This window comes from Phalacrocorax carbo, chromosome 2 (genome assembly GCF_963921805.1).
Source record: "Phalacrocorax carbo chromosome 2, bPhaCar2.1, whole genome shotgun sequence".
NCBI lineage: Eukaryota > Metazoa > Chordata > Aves > Suliformes > Phalacrocoracidae > Phalacrocorax > Phalacrocorax carbo.
The window spans coordinates 26,627,494-26,648,495 of record NC_087514.1 but is presented as its reverse complement, the minus strand read 5'-3'; the positions used below and the strand labels follow the sequence as shown (position 1 = coordinate 26,648,495).

The 21,002-nt window shown below is 40.9% G+C and overlaps 2 protein-coding genes across 3 annotated transcripts in view; both read right to left on the bottom strand.

Moving 5' to 3' along the window:
* The window catches only part of FSBP (fibrinogen silencer binding protein), a 6,027-nt gene extending 3,481 nt beyond the window's left edge, over positions 1-2,546 (bottom strand). Inside the window, exon 1 of the mRNA XM_064442407.1 lies at positions 1,223-2,546. Coding sequence (XP_064298477.1) covers positions 1,223-1,593 — 371 coding nt within the window. The 5' untranslated portion in view covers positions 1,594-2,546. The remainder of the gene's footprint in view (positions 1-1,222) is intronic.
* Positions 1-18,806, bottom strand: part of RAD54B (RAD54 homolog B) — a 63,936-nt gene extending 45,130 nt beyond the window's left edge. For both annotated transcript variants that reach the window (XM_064442401.1, XM_064442402.1), the window contains exons 1-2: positions 18,632-18,806; positions 17,771-17,945 (exon numbers count right to left, since the gene is read on the bottom strand). In XM_064442401.1, coding sequence (XP_064298471.1) covers positions 17,771-17,945; positions 18,632-18,769 — 313 coding nt within the window. In that variant the 5' untranslated portion in view covers positions 18,770-18,806. The remainder of the gene's footprint in view (positions 1-17,770; positions 17,946-18,631) is intronic.
* Positions 18,807-21,002: the final 2,196 nt, after the last annotated feature.

Below are 21,002 nucleotides of genomic sequence, written 5' to 3'. Positions count from 1 at the left end.
CAAAGGACCCACAACAGCATATTTTTAGAGCATCTGGCATGTTGGGATTTAGACAATTGTTACCATTCAGTTCAACCAGTGGCACTGTGAATCCAATCCAGCGTGTGCGCGCATGCCAGCATTTCTTAGAGTGTTACGCTGCTGCAGTGACTATCAGTATATCTGATTAAAATACGGAAAGTTAGATTCCCATTAATCTGCTTGGGAAAATAAGAAAAATCAGAGCTTTCTCAAGGTTGCTGGGGAGTTATTTGACCTTTTTTCCCCTCCTCCCTGGCTTAGTTTTTGTATCTGGAGGAACCAAAACCTGACCCAGGCATTTTTTGATCCCTCAAGGACCAATACAGAACCAGCAGAGTGTTGCAAGTCAGATATGAGGGGCATTAGCCAGCTGTGGGAGAAAGCCTGCATGCTGCCTGCCTGTATTATGTCTGGCTCAAATCTAGACAGTGTGTCTCACTTTACTGAGCAGTTAAAAAAAAAATCCTACAAAAAAAAGAAAACTCCTAGTGCTGTACCTCTCAGTTTTCCTCTGTATTTAAACTACCGAACGTATGATATAGAACTGCTTGGAGTTTAGACTGCAGTTAGCTTTGCTGCAGTTTCAGGGAACCACCATCAATACAAGAAAAGTATAATTTAAAAAAACGTTTGCACTCACAAAGGCACTGTGGTCTGGGAAGTCAATTTTTTTTTAAAAGGATTAGGATTGGTTAAAACATAGCATGCAAACATCAGAGTAAATTACAGAAAAAAGGTGTATGGGTAAGGTTTCTTAGCTCTGTGAACTAACTTTATTTAAAATCTTTTATAAACTGGTAATAGTGCCATATGTTGCAAAATGACTGCAGTATTACCTTAAATGGAGGAGAATAGCCATCACTTTGCCAGTGCTTGAATAATCTGCCTATTAAAAGGTAGGGGAGGGGTAGAGGTTGGAGCTACTATTTCTCTTTGATTCTCTCTTAACCCTCACTTTCCAGAGTATGACAAAGACTCTGAAACAGGCTTTGAACAAGACCTGAAAAAATGAATGCAGTGCTAAGTCACCATAAAGCTTCCCATAAAACAAAAGCAGTATTATTTTGTCATTGTTCCCCAGTTGGGGCTTTTCTCTGATTAACACTTCCTTTCGGAGCCTGAACACAAGCAAAGCGTTACAGAGTAGATAGGAGGCGCCATAATTTTCATTCAGTAACAAAAATAAAAAGAATCGTCTCACCTTTGAACACCGCTCCTGTCCCTTAAACACACATTGGAAATCTGTGGAATCATCTCCACAACTTTCTTGGTTGGCTCGGAAATGCTGCTTTTACAATCTGAGTGAGTCTCCTTTTGCTGCAACAGCTCCTGTTTGGCATATTCTTTGAGCCTCTTGTACAGCGTGCGCAGGCCCTGTGCAGTACGAGGAGGGCGATCTACTCCGATGGCATTGTAGTTATCAGCTATGATATCCCAGCATTTGTTTTTTTCCACTATTACAGAATGCTTATTGGTATGTTCCTCGAGAATTTTAACGTACGGCTTCACGAGTTTTAGCAAATCAAGCTTTTCAGATAAGGTAAAATTAGAAGATCTGGCCTTCCCAACCATTGTTATCTTTGAATTAAGGAAGCCGTTTCTGAAGCCACCATGCAGTCCCTAGCTCTGCTCAGCTCTTTTTCACAAACAGAAAAAGATCAGGCTTAACTAGGCTAGTCTCATTTAGGCCCACGCCTACAAGGGAGGGTTTATTAAAATTCCTTCAGCTTAAGCTGACGCAGGTTCAGGAAATCTGCTTAAGCCAAGCCTGACCTACATAAGGCTTCAGACTGAAGAAGACGAGAAGAAACAAGCAAAATACACTTTTGTATGAAGAGACCAAACACACGCAGGATTTAAGAACACAAAGGTTTAAAGATTAGCACATTACCCAGCTAAAAATTACCTAATTTAGCTTGAGTAACAAGCTCTGACACATCTCCCTAGCTCTCTCACACGTATCTCAAACTGAAACCGCGCTCGAGATGATTCTACGTGTAACGACGTCCCCCAAAAAAGCAACAATTGCTTTGTGCAACGCGCTGAGCGTTAGAGGGAGCGGGAGGCGCGGGCGGCGGGCGCGGAGCGCTCCCCTCACGGAGCCGGAGCCGGCTCCCTCACAGAGCCCCCGGCAGCCGCCGCCGCGCTCGCCTGCGCCATTTGCATAATGCTGGTCCTGCTGTCAATCAGGGGCGGCGGAGCCTCCAGCCGGTTAGGTTACACTCAGGCGCGGGCTTCGCAGTAAAGCTGAGCTTCTCCTACACTTGGCAGCTCGCTCCCGCTACCTACACGGGGGCTTCTTAAAGAGGCCGCTTCCCGCGGCGGCCCAGCCGCCGGGAACACGCCGGCGAGCCCGGGAGGAATCGGCTTTTTATTGTTAGAACTTGGGCCCGCAGCTGTGCCCTGCGACAGCACGCCTGCCTTCGGCGCCTGGGCCGTCGCCCTTGGGCCGCCGGGAGGGGGTAACGGCAGGAGCCAGGGCCCGGGCTGCCCGCAGTGAGGGCTACGGTCAGTCGTGACAGATTTACGGAGCACATTATAGCGTGTGGATGCTGGGGGTTTTCATAATATCCACCAGGAAACAACCTACTTTTACAATAATACTTCCAGGCGTCCTTTCAGGATAAAAATCTGATTTTTATTAACAAGATGTACAGCCTATGTGCGTGCGTTTCTAATGTTTGCTCAAAAACATAGCGCCTTAAACTGAGTCTTCACATAAAAACGCACGCAAGGCTCTAAATTTCTGCGGTCTACGCTAATTCAATGAATTGGAGAAAGGAAAGCCTGCAGATGTAAGGAAAGGTACTCTCAAATACAGAAAGCAAAACCTAAGTTTGAAAAATGAGGCGCGTGACTGAAAGAGTCCGGAGGGTGGAAACAAACACCATTTGAGATAGTGGCAACAGCTTCAAGCTTAACATGTTCAGCCTTGAAAAGAAGGGAGCCTGGAAGGGGGGTGAAAGAAGTCTAATTATAGTTTGAAATATCTTAAGGCTATAAAGATCTAGGTATAAACTTGTTTGCTCTGGGGGGAAAACACCCAAAGCAGACACAACCTGTATTCAAAACAAATTCCAACTAAACAAAGGGAGACTTTTAACTGCTAAAAATCAATTAGCATCTAGAATAACAAGTACATTTGGAACCATTTCTGAGACTCGGCTCGTCCGCACCACCTAACAATCGCGGCCAGTCCACTTTGCCGGAATTGCTTTCAAGGCAAAATTAAATGAAGCATTTTATAATCTGAAGGCCATTACACTAGAAGTGCAGAAACAAAATACTTGTGCGGTTAGAAGCACTGTATGAAAACCTTCACTTTTAAACACCTAATCCTTCTCTACTTCCCCACGCCTTGCTCTTCACTAACACTGAGTAGAAAGCTGGTGGCTATCTTTTTTTTTTTTTTTTTTAATGTAATTGAAGCACTTGGTTGTTCTTTAGTAACTGTCAAAAAATAAATATAAAAAAAGAACGTGCCTCAGATAGTTTAGGCTGCTGGCAGTATCAGAGTCAAGTCACAGGCAGCCCTACGTTGTACCCTCTGATGTTGAAGCAGTTGTGCAGAGCCCAGTCTCTTGACTTTTCAGTGACAAAAAGAAAGAAGTCAGTGTTAGGTTGTGTGACTGAAGGCTTCTCCCCACCAAGAACACAGACGAACAGTGTCAGGCAGGGGAACCTCAATAACCCAAATGAAAGAAACTGAGCCCTCAGCCCGGCTGCTCCCAGGGCTGTCAGAAACACGAGCAGCCCAGTGGGACGGGGTGAGGCAGCCACGAGAGAGGCTCACTCTAGATCACCTTGCAGACTGCGGGAGGGGGGTTACTGCCCACTGGGGTATGGGACTCATAGGGTATGAGATGCCAGCAAGAGTATTTTGGGATTGCAGAAGGCATAGTACAGAATATTTAGAGGAAGAACCAAAGGCAGGAAAAGGGAGAGATTGCTCTGTCTCTGTTTGGGACAGAACAAGCATAGGAGAATACCGGGGGGAAAAGGGATAAAAGGTGCCACATGCATGTGAACAGGTGGCTGCTCAGTACAGTTGTCCAGCCATGTCCTGCACCTGATCACTGCAGCTTGTCCTATCTTGTTAGACTACACTTGTAACTACTTTCCTGGGTGAGGGGAATCTCTACTCAGCGCGGATGACTGCATGGATGCGTGCATGACTGCACAGATGCGTGCATGCTAGCACCTGGAGTTGTACCACGGGTCCCAGAGACCCAGGTGCTTGGGAGCCCACACATACTGCCTGCATACCTACGGCAGCATGTGACTGCTGGCAAACACCAAGCCAGACTAGTCAGCAAGTTGGATAAAAGGCCTGGGAGCCAAGAACTGGAGCGACCATGAGCCTGGGCCAGATGCTGGAGAGGCCAAAAGGTCTGAGATTTGGCTACTGGAGGGACCAGGGCACCTGGGGACTGGCTACTGGTAAGATCATAAACCTGGACCAGCTGCCAGAGAGACCCAGTGCAGGTTTGTGAGGTAACTGGGAGACCAGGGGATCCAGGGACCAGCTACTGGGCAGTATAAGAGTCTCAGGACACTTGCTGAAGGGATCCGTATTGTATACATATGTATTTTCCACAAACAGGCTTTCATCCCAGCCAGCGAAGGGAAAGGATGAGGCCATCGATGCTGCTTGTGTTTGTGTAAGTGCTGTGTTTTCCATATGGCTGGCCATATATCTATATACATGTATTAGTGTGTTCACATGCGTGTTTTCCTCTTGGGAATACATCCTCAGCCTCACTGCAGGCCAGGCCTGCCACAAGGAGCTGCAAGCGGTGTCCTCCATACTGGGCTACCAGATGCAGCAACTCCTAAGGTACACCTATTTAAACTTGTATTACTTCATCACCTTACTGCTGGGTGTTGCTAGAGAGACCAGGTTTCCACACTAAGGCAATTATAGCAAAATACCGCTACAAAGATTTCTTTTGAGCAAGTGCCTGAAGGAATCAGTCTGAATTACATATTGTTCTGCAGGAGTGTAAAATAACCCTTGTAAAAATGAAGCTGGCTGCCAACCAAGATTTTCCCTTTATTTAAAATTTTTTCTTCCCTTTTTAAAATAGCTCTGCTCATCAGCCTAAGGTCATATCAGTACTTGGATGAGAAATCACAGAAGGTGAGAAGCCTGGCTATTAATGCTACATATAGACTTCTTTGAGCTAAAACAACAGGTGTAGTTCCAATACAATTACAAGGAAAAACATTGCCGCAGTCCACACTTCATCCTACACCTTCCACCAACACTAGCACTTATGCAACTCAGTGCACAGCCAGTTCAGGGAGATGATCCAGCTACAGACTAATCAATATTTTTTTTTGTTGGGTTGTTTTGTTGGTTGGTAGGGTTTGTTGTTTTTTTTTTTTTGGGGGGGGGGTTGGTTTTTTTTGCCAAGCACGAAGTTTAATAATTCGTTTAAATCAACATACATATAGAACATTGCCAAAACAGGAATTTCTGCCTCCCCCCCAACCCTGTCATGTTCCTGCCCCTTCACTGAGCTGATATGAGTACTCACAAATCTTTTCAGCAAGTCAGATCAGAGAACTGATTGGCCTGCAAATTAATAATTTTTTTTCTGAGCTGAGTTAGTTTTAACCGCCCTGATGCAGTTCCCTGATGCAGTATGCCACAGGACAAATAACTCACACAAAAGAAATACTGAAAAAGATCACTTCGGGAATATGGTTTGCAATGCACCTTACAAAACCTTGTATTAGCATAATTGAGGGGACAACAAACCATAGGTAGGGGGGAGGAAATCTGGTCGCTGCTGAAGAAAATAGTCATACATGCACCCACCACATCACTGCCTTCTATACCTCCTGTTTTAATCCTATGCACAAGGTACAGCTCATTTTACCTTCATATTTTCTAGGTGGAATTCACTAATCTACTCAGAATTCTGAAAAGAAAAAGGTCTTGGATTCAGCATTTATTTTAATTTGTTCAATTCTTTGCTTTAAAAAAACACAAATGCTTCCCAATTTAAATGTTAATATTTAAAAACCCACTTTTCAGGTGCATGAAATCTTCATATTTAAAAGTTGAAAAATGGGAGCTGTGAGAGCAGATGAGAGTATTTTTCTAGGGAAAGAAAAATTAGCATGATTATTCAAAAAAACAAGCAACAGCCCCTTGCTAAGGTTGCAGAACTTCAGCAGTTGGGAAATAAGACTCAAAGCTACGGGTAAGAGGGAAGTTCAGGTTTTTGCCATTGAATAGTCTAGAATTAACACCAAAAAAATTATACAAATAGTGCATCCTGGAGAGCTATCAAGAGATGAATGAATCACAGCTATAATGCAGTCAGGGATTAAAGTAGCCAAATGACTATGAATTGCTGAAAAAGCTCAGTGGGCCCAAATTTTACAACTGACAAATTTGTATCATGGCCAATAGCTGCATCAAGTGGCCTATGTAAATTTGGGCACATTATGAGACAGAACACCCTGTAAAGGAGAGTGTCTTAAATCAGGGGAGCATCCTGGATAGAGAAAGGAAGGATCCTTTGTCATGCAGAACTTCAAAAGAATCTGTCCATGACAGACTTTAAAAAAAAATCACTATATAGTACATAATTCAGAGATAAAAAACATCTGAGATAATTAAGGATGCCTTAAGGAAGAACAAGGATGCCTTAAGAAAGAACATATCTTAAAAGATGTAGTTTAGATCAGACAGCAAACTTGAATGTTGAAGGGAATGACACTGGCTTAAGTGATTCAGACTGGCACCTTCTAGTGCAAAAAATACCAAATCAACAGAGCACCTAGGAAGGTGCTCTGCCCACAAACTGGTAGCCCCAGAATGAGTCTGAAGGACATCTGTTCTTGTTAATAATGTGCAAGCAAACTCGCTCTGCAGAGACCTGGGTTTAGCATTTGCAATCACCTAGGAGCCTGAAAATCATAAGAACAAGAGGACGATTGCAAGATTTGAATCAAAGCTGAAGTGAAACCCTGATACCCCTGTGCTTATGAGAAACTATAAAAATTCAGCAGCTAGAATGGGCTATGTTACACATCACTGAATACACTGGGGTACACTGGCAGCAGAAACATTTGGCAAGTATTGAGGCAGTTGCTCAGTTTTGCAAACGAATTTGGCAGCTGCCTAAGATGACTTGAGAGTGTCTATAGGTAGTAAGGGCTGCAAAAGTTCCATTAGATCATGATATAGTCCTCTTTACTGACACGACAGCGAGATGGTGCCAAGTCATTCGATCTGCCTGTCTTAAGAGCCTGCTGCAGCAAAGGGTGGGTGAGAAAAGTTTTCAACTCCAAAGGTCTCTCATAGGGACAGTTGTTTCATGGGTGATCTCCAAAACTAAGGGTTGCAGACATTATTCATTATGGAGAGGGCTGAAGATGACACAGTTTTCTGAGCCAAAAGTTGCAAGACTACTTCACCTGGAAGTTCCAGTGCTTAAATACATTCTCTCCAGACTTTTTAGAAATACTTTTAGCTCATTTGTGTTTCAAATAGTTTTCTCATTTCACTTGATTTTTTTCTCACCTTTGTCAACACTTTCACCATCAGTTTTGCACTTTCTTGTTCTTAGCCCTGCTGTACCTGAAGCTCTCAGACCACTCCTTTCCTCTCTCCTGTACAATTGTTTCTAAACATTTCCAAGCCTCTGTCCTGCACCGGGGGCAGGGAGAACAAGGGGAAGCTTCACCTCTTTTTTCTGCATCTATTTCTGCAATTACCATCTGGCATGTACTAACTTCTAACATCTAACAGTTCTTGCAACTGCTGCAAGAACAAGGGTCATGTATCTTACAACAAGCACAGAAAACACAGAAGTTAATGATATAATTATTACCTTTACACCACTCGTCGACACTAGCCTGAATTACACATGGTCTACTCCATAGCGCGTATAAGCTAAAATTCCAAGCATAAAAGCTAACTACACTTCTGTCCCCTCTGCTGATGTAAGGCATTCTCTCAATATTTAGCCCAACGAAATTGGAAATATTCAAATTAGACAATTAAAATGCACCCCATGCCAAATTTTAAAGAATTTATCTTCATCTCAGTCTGACATTCCAGGGCCCACGCATTCAGATCTGTAACCATCCTTCAAACTAAGTTTGGCTTAAGGCTACAAGAGTCTAAATTATAATACTAAGTGGCCATACAGCACCATGAATTAGCTCTTCACTTGGTAAGTCATGTCCTTAAAAAAGAAAAGCTAAGAGCACCATTCTTTACAAATTCAGAACCGTGTCCAGTTCGTAATACATGCTTGTATCTTCTCTGATCCTCTCTCCCAATAAGCTTTTTGATGACTTATCAGAAGCCCCTGAGAATCATAGAATCATTAAGGTTGGAAAACACCTCTAGGATCATCAAGTCCAACCGTCAACCCAACACCACCATGCCTCCTAAACCATGCCCTGAAGAGCCACATCTACACATCTTTTAAATACCTCCAGGAGTGGTGACTCTACCACCTGTTGCAATGCCTGACCACTCTTTCAGTGAAGAACTTTCTCCTAATATCCAGTCTAAACCTCCCCTGATGCAGCATGAAGCTGTTTCCTCTTGTTCTATCTCTAGTGTCCAGTAAGAAGAGACCAACACCCACCTCACTACAGCCTCCTTTCAGGTAGTTGTAGAGAGCCATAAGGTCTCCCCTCAGCCTCCTCCAGACTAAACAACCCCAGTTCCCTCAACCTCTCCTCATAAGACTTGCTCTCCAGACCCTTCACGAGATTTGTTGCCCTTCTCTGGACACGCTCCAGCAACTCCATGTCCTTCTTGTACTGAGGGGCCCAAAACTGAACACAGTATTCAAGCTGTGGCCTCACCAGTGCCCAGTACAGGGGCACGATCACTTCCCTGCTCCTGCTGGCCACACTATTCCTGATACAAGCCAGGATGCTGTTGGCCTACTTGGGCACCTGGGCACACTGCTGGCTCATGTTCAGCCAGCTGTCAAGCAACACCCCTAGGTCCTTCTCCGCCAGGCAACTTTAATACAAAGAAATACAGAGAAATACAGAAAGAGTTAAAAATATTATTTTCTCAGGACATTTTGCTTAATTCTTAAATCCCCATTAGCAAGAGAGCCTCTATAAAAAGAAACGGTATAAGAGAAGCCAAGTTTCTGCAATTCTCCCATCTTTTTGTAGAGTGGTGAAAAATTTTGAGATAACGCTTTTAAATATTAACCTCAAAATACTTCCCCATTCGCTATTCCCTGCATTTGACATAGGAGCAGCTTTCTCCATTCTTCTAACTTTGCTCAGCATATATTTTGAGGACAGTGAGATAACCATCTTACCACTATCTTGCTGAGTTTAGGAAAGTCATATTGTGACAAAGCTTCTGTTTAAGGGGAAGACTTAAGTCCAAAGCCAAAAGCTGGGACCGCACTCTAGTTACGCTGGCGTGGCAACAAAGGGGATCCAAACAATGAGCATAGCAACAGAAAGATTTGACGACTCTCCTTGAAGGGATCCAGGCCAAGCCTGTAATAATACTCATGATATCTCAAAAAACCCTAGTTCCCTTCAATAAGGCATTTCTTGGCCCACCACCTGATAAGATACATTCTCTCCATCTTCCCTTAAGTCCACCTTTGTATCTGTCGGAGAAAGGAGGGTTGGGGAAGTAAAAAACCATCCCTCACATCCAGACCTTCCATAAGGTGGGAGAATCGAAAAGACAAACAGCCAAGAAATGCAGAATAGCCATATATCTCTCTTTTGCCAGTCTTCAGTCCTTAGACACACACACCTGGATAATAAATTCTGATAATCAATAAGAAAAGAAGAAGAAACAATGTGTACAACTTCCCGCAGAACAGTTGAGGAAACTGAAAGAATTGTTACAGCTAAACCTGAATCCCTGAAAATAGTCTCTGTACAGAGCATTTCCTGAGTTTCTGATTTTTAAAGTTACAGTATTAGATAATTTCATTTTCTATATATTGCAGACTATATGCCACGTGTTTGCACATCCTGGGAGCTAAATTATAATAAATATATTGGGATAGTAAGTTCATTTCCCAATACATCCCCTGCTGCCCCCTTGGAAAGGAGAGTTTTCTTTATATCCGCAGTTTCAACATTAGGTCTCTGCCTCTGCACAAGAAAGACTACGTCTTTTTTTCTCTTGTTTACAAATTTTAATTTTCAATAACGTAACAGGTTAAAGAAGAATGCATAAAAGATTATCATCTTTCCATGCTGCACAGCTCTCTTCAATAGTGGATATACCACTACTCAGAAGTAAAGAACCTAACAATTCATATTTTTTTCATTTTAAAGAAGCAACGACAGTTCCATTCAATAGGCAAGTCACTACTGCAAAACTTTCACTTTAATCCCTCCAACTTTTTGGAAAATCTTGGACGTCTTTCATCTAACATAACTCTTTTTTATTTATTTTCTGATCATGTAATAACCTTCTGATTTCTGGTTTCCTTCCCTTCTCCTTATCTCCATTAGTTCAAATACACATATCAGAGCACACTTAACTAGGACAAATGAGAAGTATATTTCACTGTCAATTCACCGCCCTTTTCTCAAATGTGTGAATATCCTGGTTATATCATCTGTCATTACATAAAGGCTAGTTATTCACATGATAGCAAGGTATGATCATACATACAGCCTTCATTATTACGGCAGTATTATACTGCATTGCAGATGGCTATCCTGTCCAGGAAAGCACCTTTGCAGTCGCTGAACATTATACGATATGTTGCCTTTGGTGGTGAAGCTGATGTACGTTCCTTCTTCCTGTCTCACTCTTGGTTGCTAATTCTACTACCACAGCGTATCTAACTGCTCAGCTGGTGGGCAGCCCAAATTCAATATGACTAACACCGGTTAGGGATGTGAACTTCTTCATCAGGCTCATGTATCACCTACACATACACTATTCTTTTGCTAGCTTTCCGTCTATGGCAACTGACTCCAAGTTATCTGACTATTGCTACAATCCAGTAATGGTTTCTCCCCTGACAGACCTTAAAACTAAATTAGGGAAGTCATAGCTGCTGCATTTGGTGCTTCTGGGCACAGAAGTGGAAGCCCTTGAGGACAGTGTTGTGTTCAGTACATAGTTCTGGGCACTACCGCACAGAAGGTGACAAATCTATAGGACGAGGAAATGAGAAAAAAAAAAACAACCAACAGCAACAAAAAAAAAAACCCCAAAGAGTCATGAGAGCAAGCTATGGCAGACTAAAGAACCTCTCTTTTTCTTCTTTTTTAAGTCCTGAGAGTTTTGAACACTTTAAGATGACAGTACTAAAGTTATTTTGCTAAAATGCTCTTCCCTGCATTGCTGTCATAACACCTCACTGCATAACTGAAAACAATGCATGACCACAGCCAAGGGGAAACCTGAGTGTGCATAATCAGGTGGGGAGATGCTAGGGAAGGTCTTACACCAGCAGCAAAGTAGAAGACATCATCGCACATCCCAAGGAGGAGCACCAAGCAAAAGGTGTTGTGTTGAGGAGATGCCAGAGAGTCCCAGAGCTGCAGACCAGAAAACGCAAGCCATCTAGGACTAAATAATCACAGAAGTGTCAGTGAGAAGCCTACCTGCAACATGTCAACTGCTGTGCAGTGGGGTACTGGGCCAATAGGTGACAATTCGCATGTATACCTATCGTGGATGATGTATAAATGTAGAATTCTGCGACCAGCATCAGATCAGAGATACAGACAATTTCTCCTCCGATACATTTACATCAATCTAGTTTTCTTAACCAATCCCCATCTCCTGAGATTAACTGATCAAACAGGTACAGATAACATGTAAACAGTAAAGAAATTATTCTGAATTTAGAAACAGACTGTCTATTCATTTGTCTGTCCACTGTTACAGACTATTCTGTCTATAGCACTGCAGGGAGCAGGGCATCATTTTAAGTCATAAAGAGCTAGCAAAGTAATTTGATACTATTTTGATAAGAAATTATAACAAAATTTACAAACTTGAAAATCTAACTTGCAAACAAAGCTGTAATAGATTATTTGCACTTGGGCATCCAGTACCACCTTAGTACAACTAAGGTGTTGCACAACCAAGTACTTCTTATTAAGAGCTAGAGATGTTTATGCAGTATCTTTTACCCAAAAACTTAACTGCTTAACCAACTGTTTATAAAAAACATTTGAGGGGCCTACTGAACTGCAGCTCTACACACAGCTCCACCACTAAAATAGACAGATGGTAAAAATACTCCTGACTGGAATATCTTTTCCAGCTCAATCTGTGAAGTGCAATAACAGAAATAAATGCAATAACAGAAATTACAATTAATACTTCTACTTTTGCAGATATCCAAGTAATTCTAGCAATAATATGGTTCATTATGAGATGTCAGGCCTGAATGTTTTTAGTTGTATTATGTAGAAACCGAAAGTAGGCAGTAAGACTGAAATCAAGTAATATGACAAACCATGAAAATAACATTTTTAAATCCTCTGATTAAAAGTGATAGGCAATTGATTGCTACTGTTGTAACTAAATGAAAAATGAATTTTCTCTTATAATATTCAAGTTAATTGGTTAAGAGGGTTTTTATTCATACCAAGTGACAGGAGGTATCAGACTAATCTGTAACAACATTCTAGAAAGCTGCAGGAGCCAACAAACATTCCTATTATGAAAATAAAAGTGACTTAAATGAGCAAAGAGTCTAAACCTTATAGACCAATGTACTCAGTAAACATTAACATCCCAGAGATGATAGAGAAAATCTATTCAAAACTATATGCAAATAATAAACATGGTTAATATCATAGGCATGAAAAACATTGAGATACATCTGTTGAGAGACATAGGGTGAACACATTAACCCTGTTATGAAACACAGTTACAATCCGTGTGCGTTGTTAGCTCAAAGTTAGTATTTCAGTATGACTTGGACACAGTTCCTCTTGGAAGACGCGTTAATAGATGTTAGTGATGGATGAAAGACAAAGCACTCCTGAACCAAAAACCAAACAAGAAGTGAGCTGTAACAGAATGAGACTCTATGTCCTGCTTTTCTGTTCATCTACACCAGGTTCAAACAATGAAATCTCAGTCCAACTAGAATCTTGTGCCTATGTGTGTAGGTGAAAGAGCTATTCATTTCCACGGATGTTATAGTAAGCCCAAAGGAGGAAAAGAGCAACATTCTCCTAGATTAAAAATACCAACAGAAAGCAAGCTGTAAATTCAGATAACAAGCAGAAATTAAACTATGGGTTTTAATATAAATAAAAATATAGATATTTAAAAGGCTAAGGTGAAGAATGCAATGTAGGTAAAAACCTCAGCTGTGGCCAATCCCGCTTTCCAACAACACCGAGGAGATGCTAAGTATAGTTCAGAGATTTGCCTGCCCATCATTTCTTCAAATGCAATTTATTTGTATTTTTTAGTTATTGCTTATAGGTCCTCAGAACGTAATGAAAACAAGCAGAAACCAACCACTTTTAAGAGCTGCCATAATATGCTTCCAAGCACACTTATGATTTTCATTTTCAATTACTGTTAAATATTTTAGAAATGTTAAAGTAACTTCCATTTTTAAAAAGTGTGCAGCAGACTTATCTGAGAGAATTCTCTGGAGGCATGTGAGAAAAAAGCATTAATGACAATGTCAAATAAATCACCTCCCCTCCACACATCCATTGTCAGTGTCAAGAAGTACTGTATTCCGAATACAAAACAAACGTACCAAAGAGATGGCTGTGCTCTTTGCCTCTTAAAAACAAGCAAACACTGATTCATAAAGCAGTAATAAAGTTTATTTTCCAACAAAGATATGTATTTATGGAAATACCTAATTTTCCAGTATTCACAACTCATAATCATGATTAGCAAGCTGCCTGTTGAACAACATGTTCAATACCTTATGCTTCAAATCCTGGTATCACCAAATCTGTCTTAACATTAGAACACATAGGTAGGTTTCACTCAACAACAGTTACTACAATCTTATTAAAACATATTTAGAAATAACTCATCTCATAGAATTTCAGGCTCCCTTACACTTTATTAGTGAAATTTTAGGAAAAGGTTTATTTTGAAAAGAAGCCCAGAAAAGTAAGTATTTTTTTAAGCCAGATATGCTATAATGTTTAGATTGATGCTATCTAATCAAAATCTTATTTGTCAGCTCCAGGAAATGGACACCATGTGTCAGATAAGTTTTTTTGAAAGAATGCACAGCCTTTTCAGGGCTGGGTTTCAGAAAGATTAGCTCTATCAACAGCGCAGTTGTCCAATGGCCCACAGGTGTTTCAGAAGAATTTCAATGGAAACTGGGGTATTTATTTACACATTCCACTGCTGCACTGGAAACCCAAACACAGCAGCTTTAAGCATGATATAAAGCTAACAAACAGTTTATTATCTGCATTAAATGATACGGAGACAATAAACCAAAATAATGCATACACACAGACTTTTTCAATCTTTAAATTATTTTAATGCCCCTTTAACAGGGAAGTCAGGGAAGTCAGAGAAGTCATCTTTGGCTAAAGAGAATGGCAGTCAGATAATTCCATTACAATATTAATAACAACAAAAAACCCAAACTGACTCTGGCTTTCACAACTGGTTTCCATTACTTCTGAACTTCATACCAAAAACAGCTTTTACAAAACAATTTCATTTCACACTACAAAGGAGGTTATGGTTTACACAATCTACGTAATTGCTACATTAGCTGTAATGAATAGCAGACAAAAGTGACGTAAAGGGCAAAAGCTGTCTTGGAAAAATCTAAGTTATTAAGAAATTACTTAAGATTTAACGGAGCCTCAGTGCAAGATTGTTTTCACAGGACAGTGCTTGCATCACCAGTGAACCTGATGACCATAATTAACACTGACATTAGACATCCTTATTTTATACCACATTTCATCGTAGCTTTACAAAGCCTTGCACGGTTAGCCCCATTCTACAAGCTTTGGCACAAAATGACTCAGAAGGGTAGCAGCACATGAACAGAAATAGATCACCCAGTCTCACTCCACAACTTTTTGGTTATTCTTCTAAAGTCATCACAGCGAACACATACCAGCTACACCCAGAATTCATTACATTGAAAAAGCATTTAGTATCTTTTCTACTTCACAATATTTTTTGCCCTCCAGGCCACAGGCAGATTATTTTGGAAATAAATCCACTAGCTATCTTGCAAGTGCACTGCTAGACAGAACCAGCAGACACAAATTTTTGCAGATGTACCTGTAGGGTATAGGACCTATAGGTAAGCAGGACCACTTAAACAACTTGTCTCATACACACGGAAAATTTTCTGCAAGTATGAGCATCATCAGAACGGCTGGAAATTACAGCATGCAGCAGATAAAGCCATAAGACCAGAGGGACTTCAGACATACAAGGAGGCTGAATTTTTCCCCATTAGATCTGCCAAACAGAGTGCATATACTCTGGATCACATAACATGATAATGGCAGCATCCTCTCAGGGCTATCACAGGGGACTGACCAACCCCCATTTTTGGGGAGCGAAACCCAACAAGAAGAGTCAGTGGGAAGGGCTTTTCCAGAGCACCTTACAGAATGAAAGGAATTGCTCCCTTCTGGGCCCTGGAACTAATAAGCTGCTAGAGGAGCATCTGGAAATACAGCATGGCTGTATATACAGGCAAAAGGGGCAGATGAAGGTAGTTCAGGACGGAACAAGCATGGGAAAATACAGGGGAAAAAAGGGGCCAGCTTTAAACAGGTGACTGGTGAGTACGGTTGTCCAGAATGCTCTGCACCCTATTGCCACAGTCTGTCCCATCTTATTAAACTACATTTCTAAATATATTTTCCTGGGGTCGAGACTTATTCTGCCTACATAAGTGTGTATGAATTGTACCTGCCAGCAGCTGGAGCTGGACCACACACAGGTCAGGGCCCAGGTCCCTGAAGTGCCAGCAAGCAGGAGGTCAGAGCCCATGCATATTGCCCGGGTATATGTGTGTGACCACTGGCAAACACCAAGCTGCACTAGCTAGCAAACAGGATAAGAGGCTTGGAAGAGACCAGAGGGTCTGAGATTTGGCTACTGGAGCAACCAGGAAACTCACGTGAGTTACTGGAGAGACCGGGAAATCTCAGGCTTGGCTACTGCTATGTCTAGCTACCAGAGAGACACGTTCATATGAATGCTTCTCCTGTGCACAAGGCAACTGGGAGACCAATGGATCCAGGAGCCAGCTACTAAGTAGACCGAGTGTCTTAAGACCAGTTACTGGAGGGATCAATAGTGTGTTTGCCTGTGGGAGCACAGGTTTGAATACCAGCAACTGGACTGGGAGCTGTGGGCCTTTGTGGTCCACATGCCCACGTGCCAGCGGCTGGGGAGTTCAACAAATGAAGGAGCCACCTACTGAACAGACTGCGTAAGATCAGTTATTGGGGGGATCCATATTCTGTGCATATATATATATGTATATGCATTCTCCACAAACAGACTTTCACCCTCATCAGCTAGAGGGGCAACAGGAATTGTCCACTGGCATTACTTGCACTTGCATGAGTGCTGCGTTCTCTATACCACCAGCCACACGTATATGTATATATACACTGTACACACCTATTGAGAATACGTGCTCAGCCTCACTATTGGCTGGACATTGGGCCACAGAGCTATGGCAACTTTGCTTCTATCAGGCTTCCAGATTTAGCAACTCTTATCAGAAACAAAATTAAATACAACTTTGTTAAAGCCTTCTGAATTATAATTCCAGCCATTATGGAATCAAGGTGATAAGGAGTCATGAAGTGCTCTGTGTAATGAGTCTGGAGTTTTAAAAAAAAAAATATTATCAATTAAATTAACCCAAAACCAAAAAGAAAGATCATTATCAATGTAATTAATTATGAGGAAACAACAGTGAATTAACTGTAAGGCAAATGTTGAAATGCCTGAGCTGGTCTAAGAGTGATTTTCATCCAGCTATGTTAGTAACCCAGTTCAAGTTCACCGCTTTCAAGATGCACTTGGCTCCTGAGGTCACACACCTGCATTCACACCAGGCAGAACATCCCTGTGCCCTATCTGTGGTCAGGGCACATGAAGAGTGGTAAACGAAGACACTCAACCCCAGGGTCATTCAGGTCCATCACAGTGCATTTGCTACAGTTCAGACACTTCAGTATCTTTGCAGTGCTCACTACCTAGCTTTTCAGAGTAACATGAGCAAGTGCACAAATGAGTAAGTGCACATGCATGAATTAAAAAAAGACAGTTCTGCTCTGATGCTACACTAGAGTTAGCAGCACACGCTTGAACCTTGAGTGCCCACTGGAGGCACTGAAGAAAAAAACCCTCATGAAATCTGAAAAATGTGAATCCGCTCAGAGTGGTTAGCATTCTCTGCACGAGGGCAACAAGGTCTCCAAATTGCAACACTTTTCCTCTAGGGTATCTCAACCCTCATCTTGATACTACTGTGGATTAGAGCGAGTTGACTATAGCAATCTTCTGGAAGACACTCACCTGAATAGCAGCACTACCAACTGGCTTCTAAAATTACAACCTTTTTTTTTTCCTTTTCTACTTAAAAACAACCATTTAAAGTTAGTTTCTTTCACTCTCTACCCAGTAGAACACCAAATAATGCCACCATTGCATGACTCTTGTATTATTATTTCCTGAAAGTTTAGTAAGTAGCATTTCACTCATAAGCTTTAAAATTCTTCTATGACGCACAGCAGTAAATAAGAAAGAGCATCTTACCTGCTTTGGGCATATTTAGTGTTTTTATTTCCACCTTGCCACACTTACTAATGCTGAAACATGCTTTTGTAGTCTTCATTTTTCCACTTAACTCCACAGACGGTATAAAATTTGCATCTTGATTCTGGCTGTACATTTTAGAAAGCAATGAAGCACTTCCCTCTTTCTCATCTACCTGCAAAAGAAAAACAAGTTCACAACAGCATTTCCTTCATGCAGCTGAAGAGAAATTGAGAAAAGAGTAACAACAAGGGATCTTAATAGATGCTAATCTTCCTTATCAAACTATCTACATAAATATATACATCCCTACACAAATATATGCATCCCAGTGTTCACAACAAAAATCATACGCACACTATACTAAACACCACTTGCGCAAGTAGTTTATGAATTGAATTCAATAGAATTTTGTAGCTAAAAATAAAAAATTGTGACACTTTTTTTGGTTGATATTAAAGGTTTCAGAGAAAGTTCTTTACAGCAGAACCACAACTTGATGTACTGGCATTTAATTACTAAGTATCTGTGTTTTTAACTGCTTTTGCCAAAGCATTCCAAACATTTGAATCCAACAAAGCCCATGCCAAGACACAATCCATACCTCAGCTACACTGAGAATTGTATTTGGGCTCAATACTGATTACTTCTATTTATCTGAAAAACATTTTTCTGTATCCACTTCACAAGAGAGAAACCCACCTGCGAAGCAAGATCAAATGTAGTATGAGCAAAGGTATCAAAATCTATTCTTAACAGACCGATTATTTAAGCAGAGATTGTTGTGGTGAGCTCGAGTGCTATCTTTTAGTAACAATAGTATACAAACAAATACACTTTTTAGTGCACTGTTCAGTTTACCTCCTTTAATTTCATTTCTTGGTCTATCTCCTTAGTTTCATTCTTGAGACAAGCTGTGATACTTTTTCCTGGTGGTATAAACCTTGGCCTTTTGGCTACATTTCCTAGCACTTGACTTGGAGCTGCAGACCGCCTCATATTTGGTTGTACTGCTCTGGAGGGTGGAGAGGAAGGAAGGAAGCAGATAAAGACAACTGTAGTCAGAATAGTCTTTAAATATAAAAATATATCCATAGATAACAATATACGCTCTATTTTAAAACAAAAGATAGCATAAAAGATTTTCAAATAACTCTTAATTCACGAGCATAATACAACTTAGAAAAAAGTAGTATCCTTGCAATGCATTGTTTAAGTACTAAGAAGGATCCACTATAGCAAATTCTGCAGTTGAACACGTCCTTTTTCATTTGAAAAGCCAATACTTCAGTTCTCAATGGCAAGAAACACTCTGGAGATGTACAACGTAGGGCTGCTTAACAAACTTTTACCAGGTCATTAAAAGAAAGACAATTTGAAACAGGACTAACTATTCTAAACACTTAAAACAATTCTGAAAAGCCCGTTATTAGTGCACAATGAACAACAAATGCTGAATATGTTTCATATCTGGGAGGAGTATTTTGCATTAAACAGTCAAATGTATTGGTCATTCAGATTCACTATAACAAAAACAGAATTCAGCAGAAAATTATCTCAGAATTACAGTGGAGATTATCACTCCATGTTACATCCACTTGAACAGTGGAAAGAATGTTCTATAGGTTTTTCCTCAAAATATAAAAGGCCATTAATCCCCTAAACAACCTCAGGACAAAACCAAACATATAGTCCATGTTAATATGACAGAGCATACTAGAATAACAAGCTATAATCTCAGTAATTCAAAGTAGTAGAAACAAAACAAGAAAAAAGCATTCCCATAGAATAACCCAGCAGCTGGAACAATGGAGACAAGCACGGTACAGCAATTTATGGAACATACTTTGGTTTAATTCTCCATTCATACATGGACTGTTTATTCTAATTGATCCTCTCAGCTATTGGGTAAAAATAAACCATGATAGGGATTGCAGACACAAACTTCCCTAACGTCTTGAAAGCATGTTTGCATCCTGTTGCAGCCGCCAGTGCATCTCTGCACTTCTTTGATGCTACTCTGCACTCCAGTGGCTTACTAGGGGACGACAACCTTTCTTTCCAAGGTTTGCACAGAAGTAGTAATGGAGTACTATTAAAATACTTTGCAAACATGCAGACACTAACATGAGTACTGCTATCTCCTTCATATCTGAATGATTAGCATATATAGGATGCTGTTAGTAGATGTAAACCTTAACGGCAAACTGGCCAGAACTGTTGTCACTTCCATGGTGGCTGTGATTAAAAATACAGGGAAAGAGGTTTCTTAACTGTCTGTTAAGACACAGTTCACATAAGTTAGGCCTACTCAGCAACAGTGTCAGCGTATGAACTTCAGTAACCCTGTGCAATACAGGAGTAGGTTAGTTATTATAACCGGAGACCTGCAGTGTAAACAACCGATGGTCACTGTGAAAGCTGCAGAGGTGTCAAGAACCCTCCAGAGGAGCAGACTGTGAGTGCCAGCGCTGACCACAGCCAGCTTCAGGTGCCATGTGAATTTGAACAGGTTCTCTACCCAATGCTGTAATGCCTGGTAACGCTTGGGAAGACAACCCAGGACATCCAGCAACTCTACATGAGGACTATGCATTACATGGCTGAACTGCTACAACTGACTCTGCCCACTTCACTTCTAGAGCTTGTCACGTCTCACGTGGAACAGCCGAGTTGTGCAATTCATAAATTGCATGTATCTGTGATTAAAGTGTTTTGGTTTCCAAATCCATGTGGACTTCATGCTGTCATTTGATCTTAAACCACAAAAACAGACTCATTAAGAGATTTGCAGATTATTAAGAATTTTAAAGACATGACCTTTGATGACTCAGTAACTTGACTGCCGTTAAGTTTAAGAACATGTAAGAACATTACCAGTATTACTTACTTGCAAGTAAAACACATTAGAGGTTTGTGGTTTTTTAAATGTAGTATTGCTTCCAGCAATACCTCTCTCTCTGTCATCAAAATATAAGATTTTATAAAATATAATAAATATAAAATTTTTAAAAAGCTTTATATTTTGTCTCTTTACAGTACTATACAGAAAAAAGACCATTATGGATGTGCAACAACTGATTGATGCTAGAGCTTTTAAATAGGATCAGAGTAGGTGTAGCTAGGGCAAGGAATAGCTCCACATTACAACTAAACCAACTGACAAGCAAATATGCCCTTTCCTCTGAGACAACCAACAACACATTGAATCACCCTGTACTCGCGATGCCGT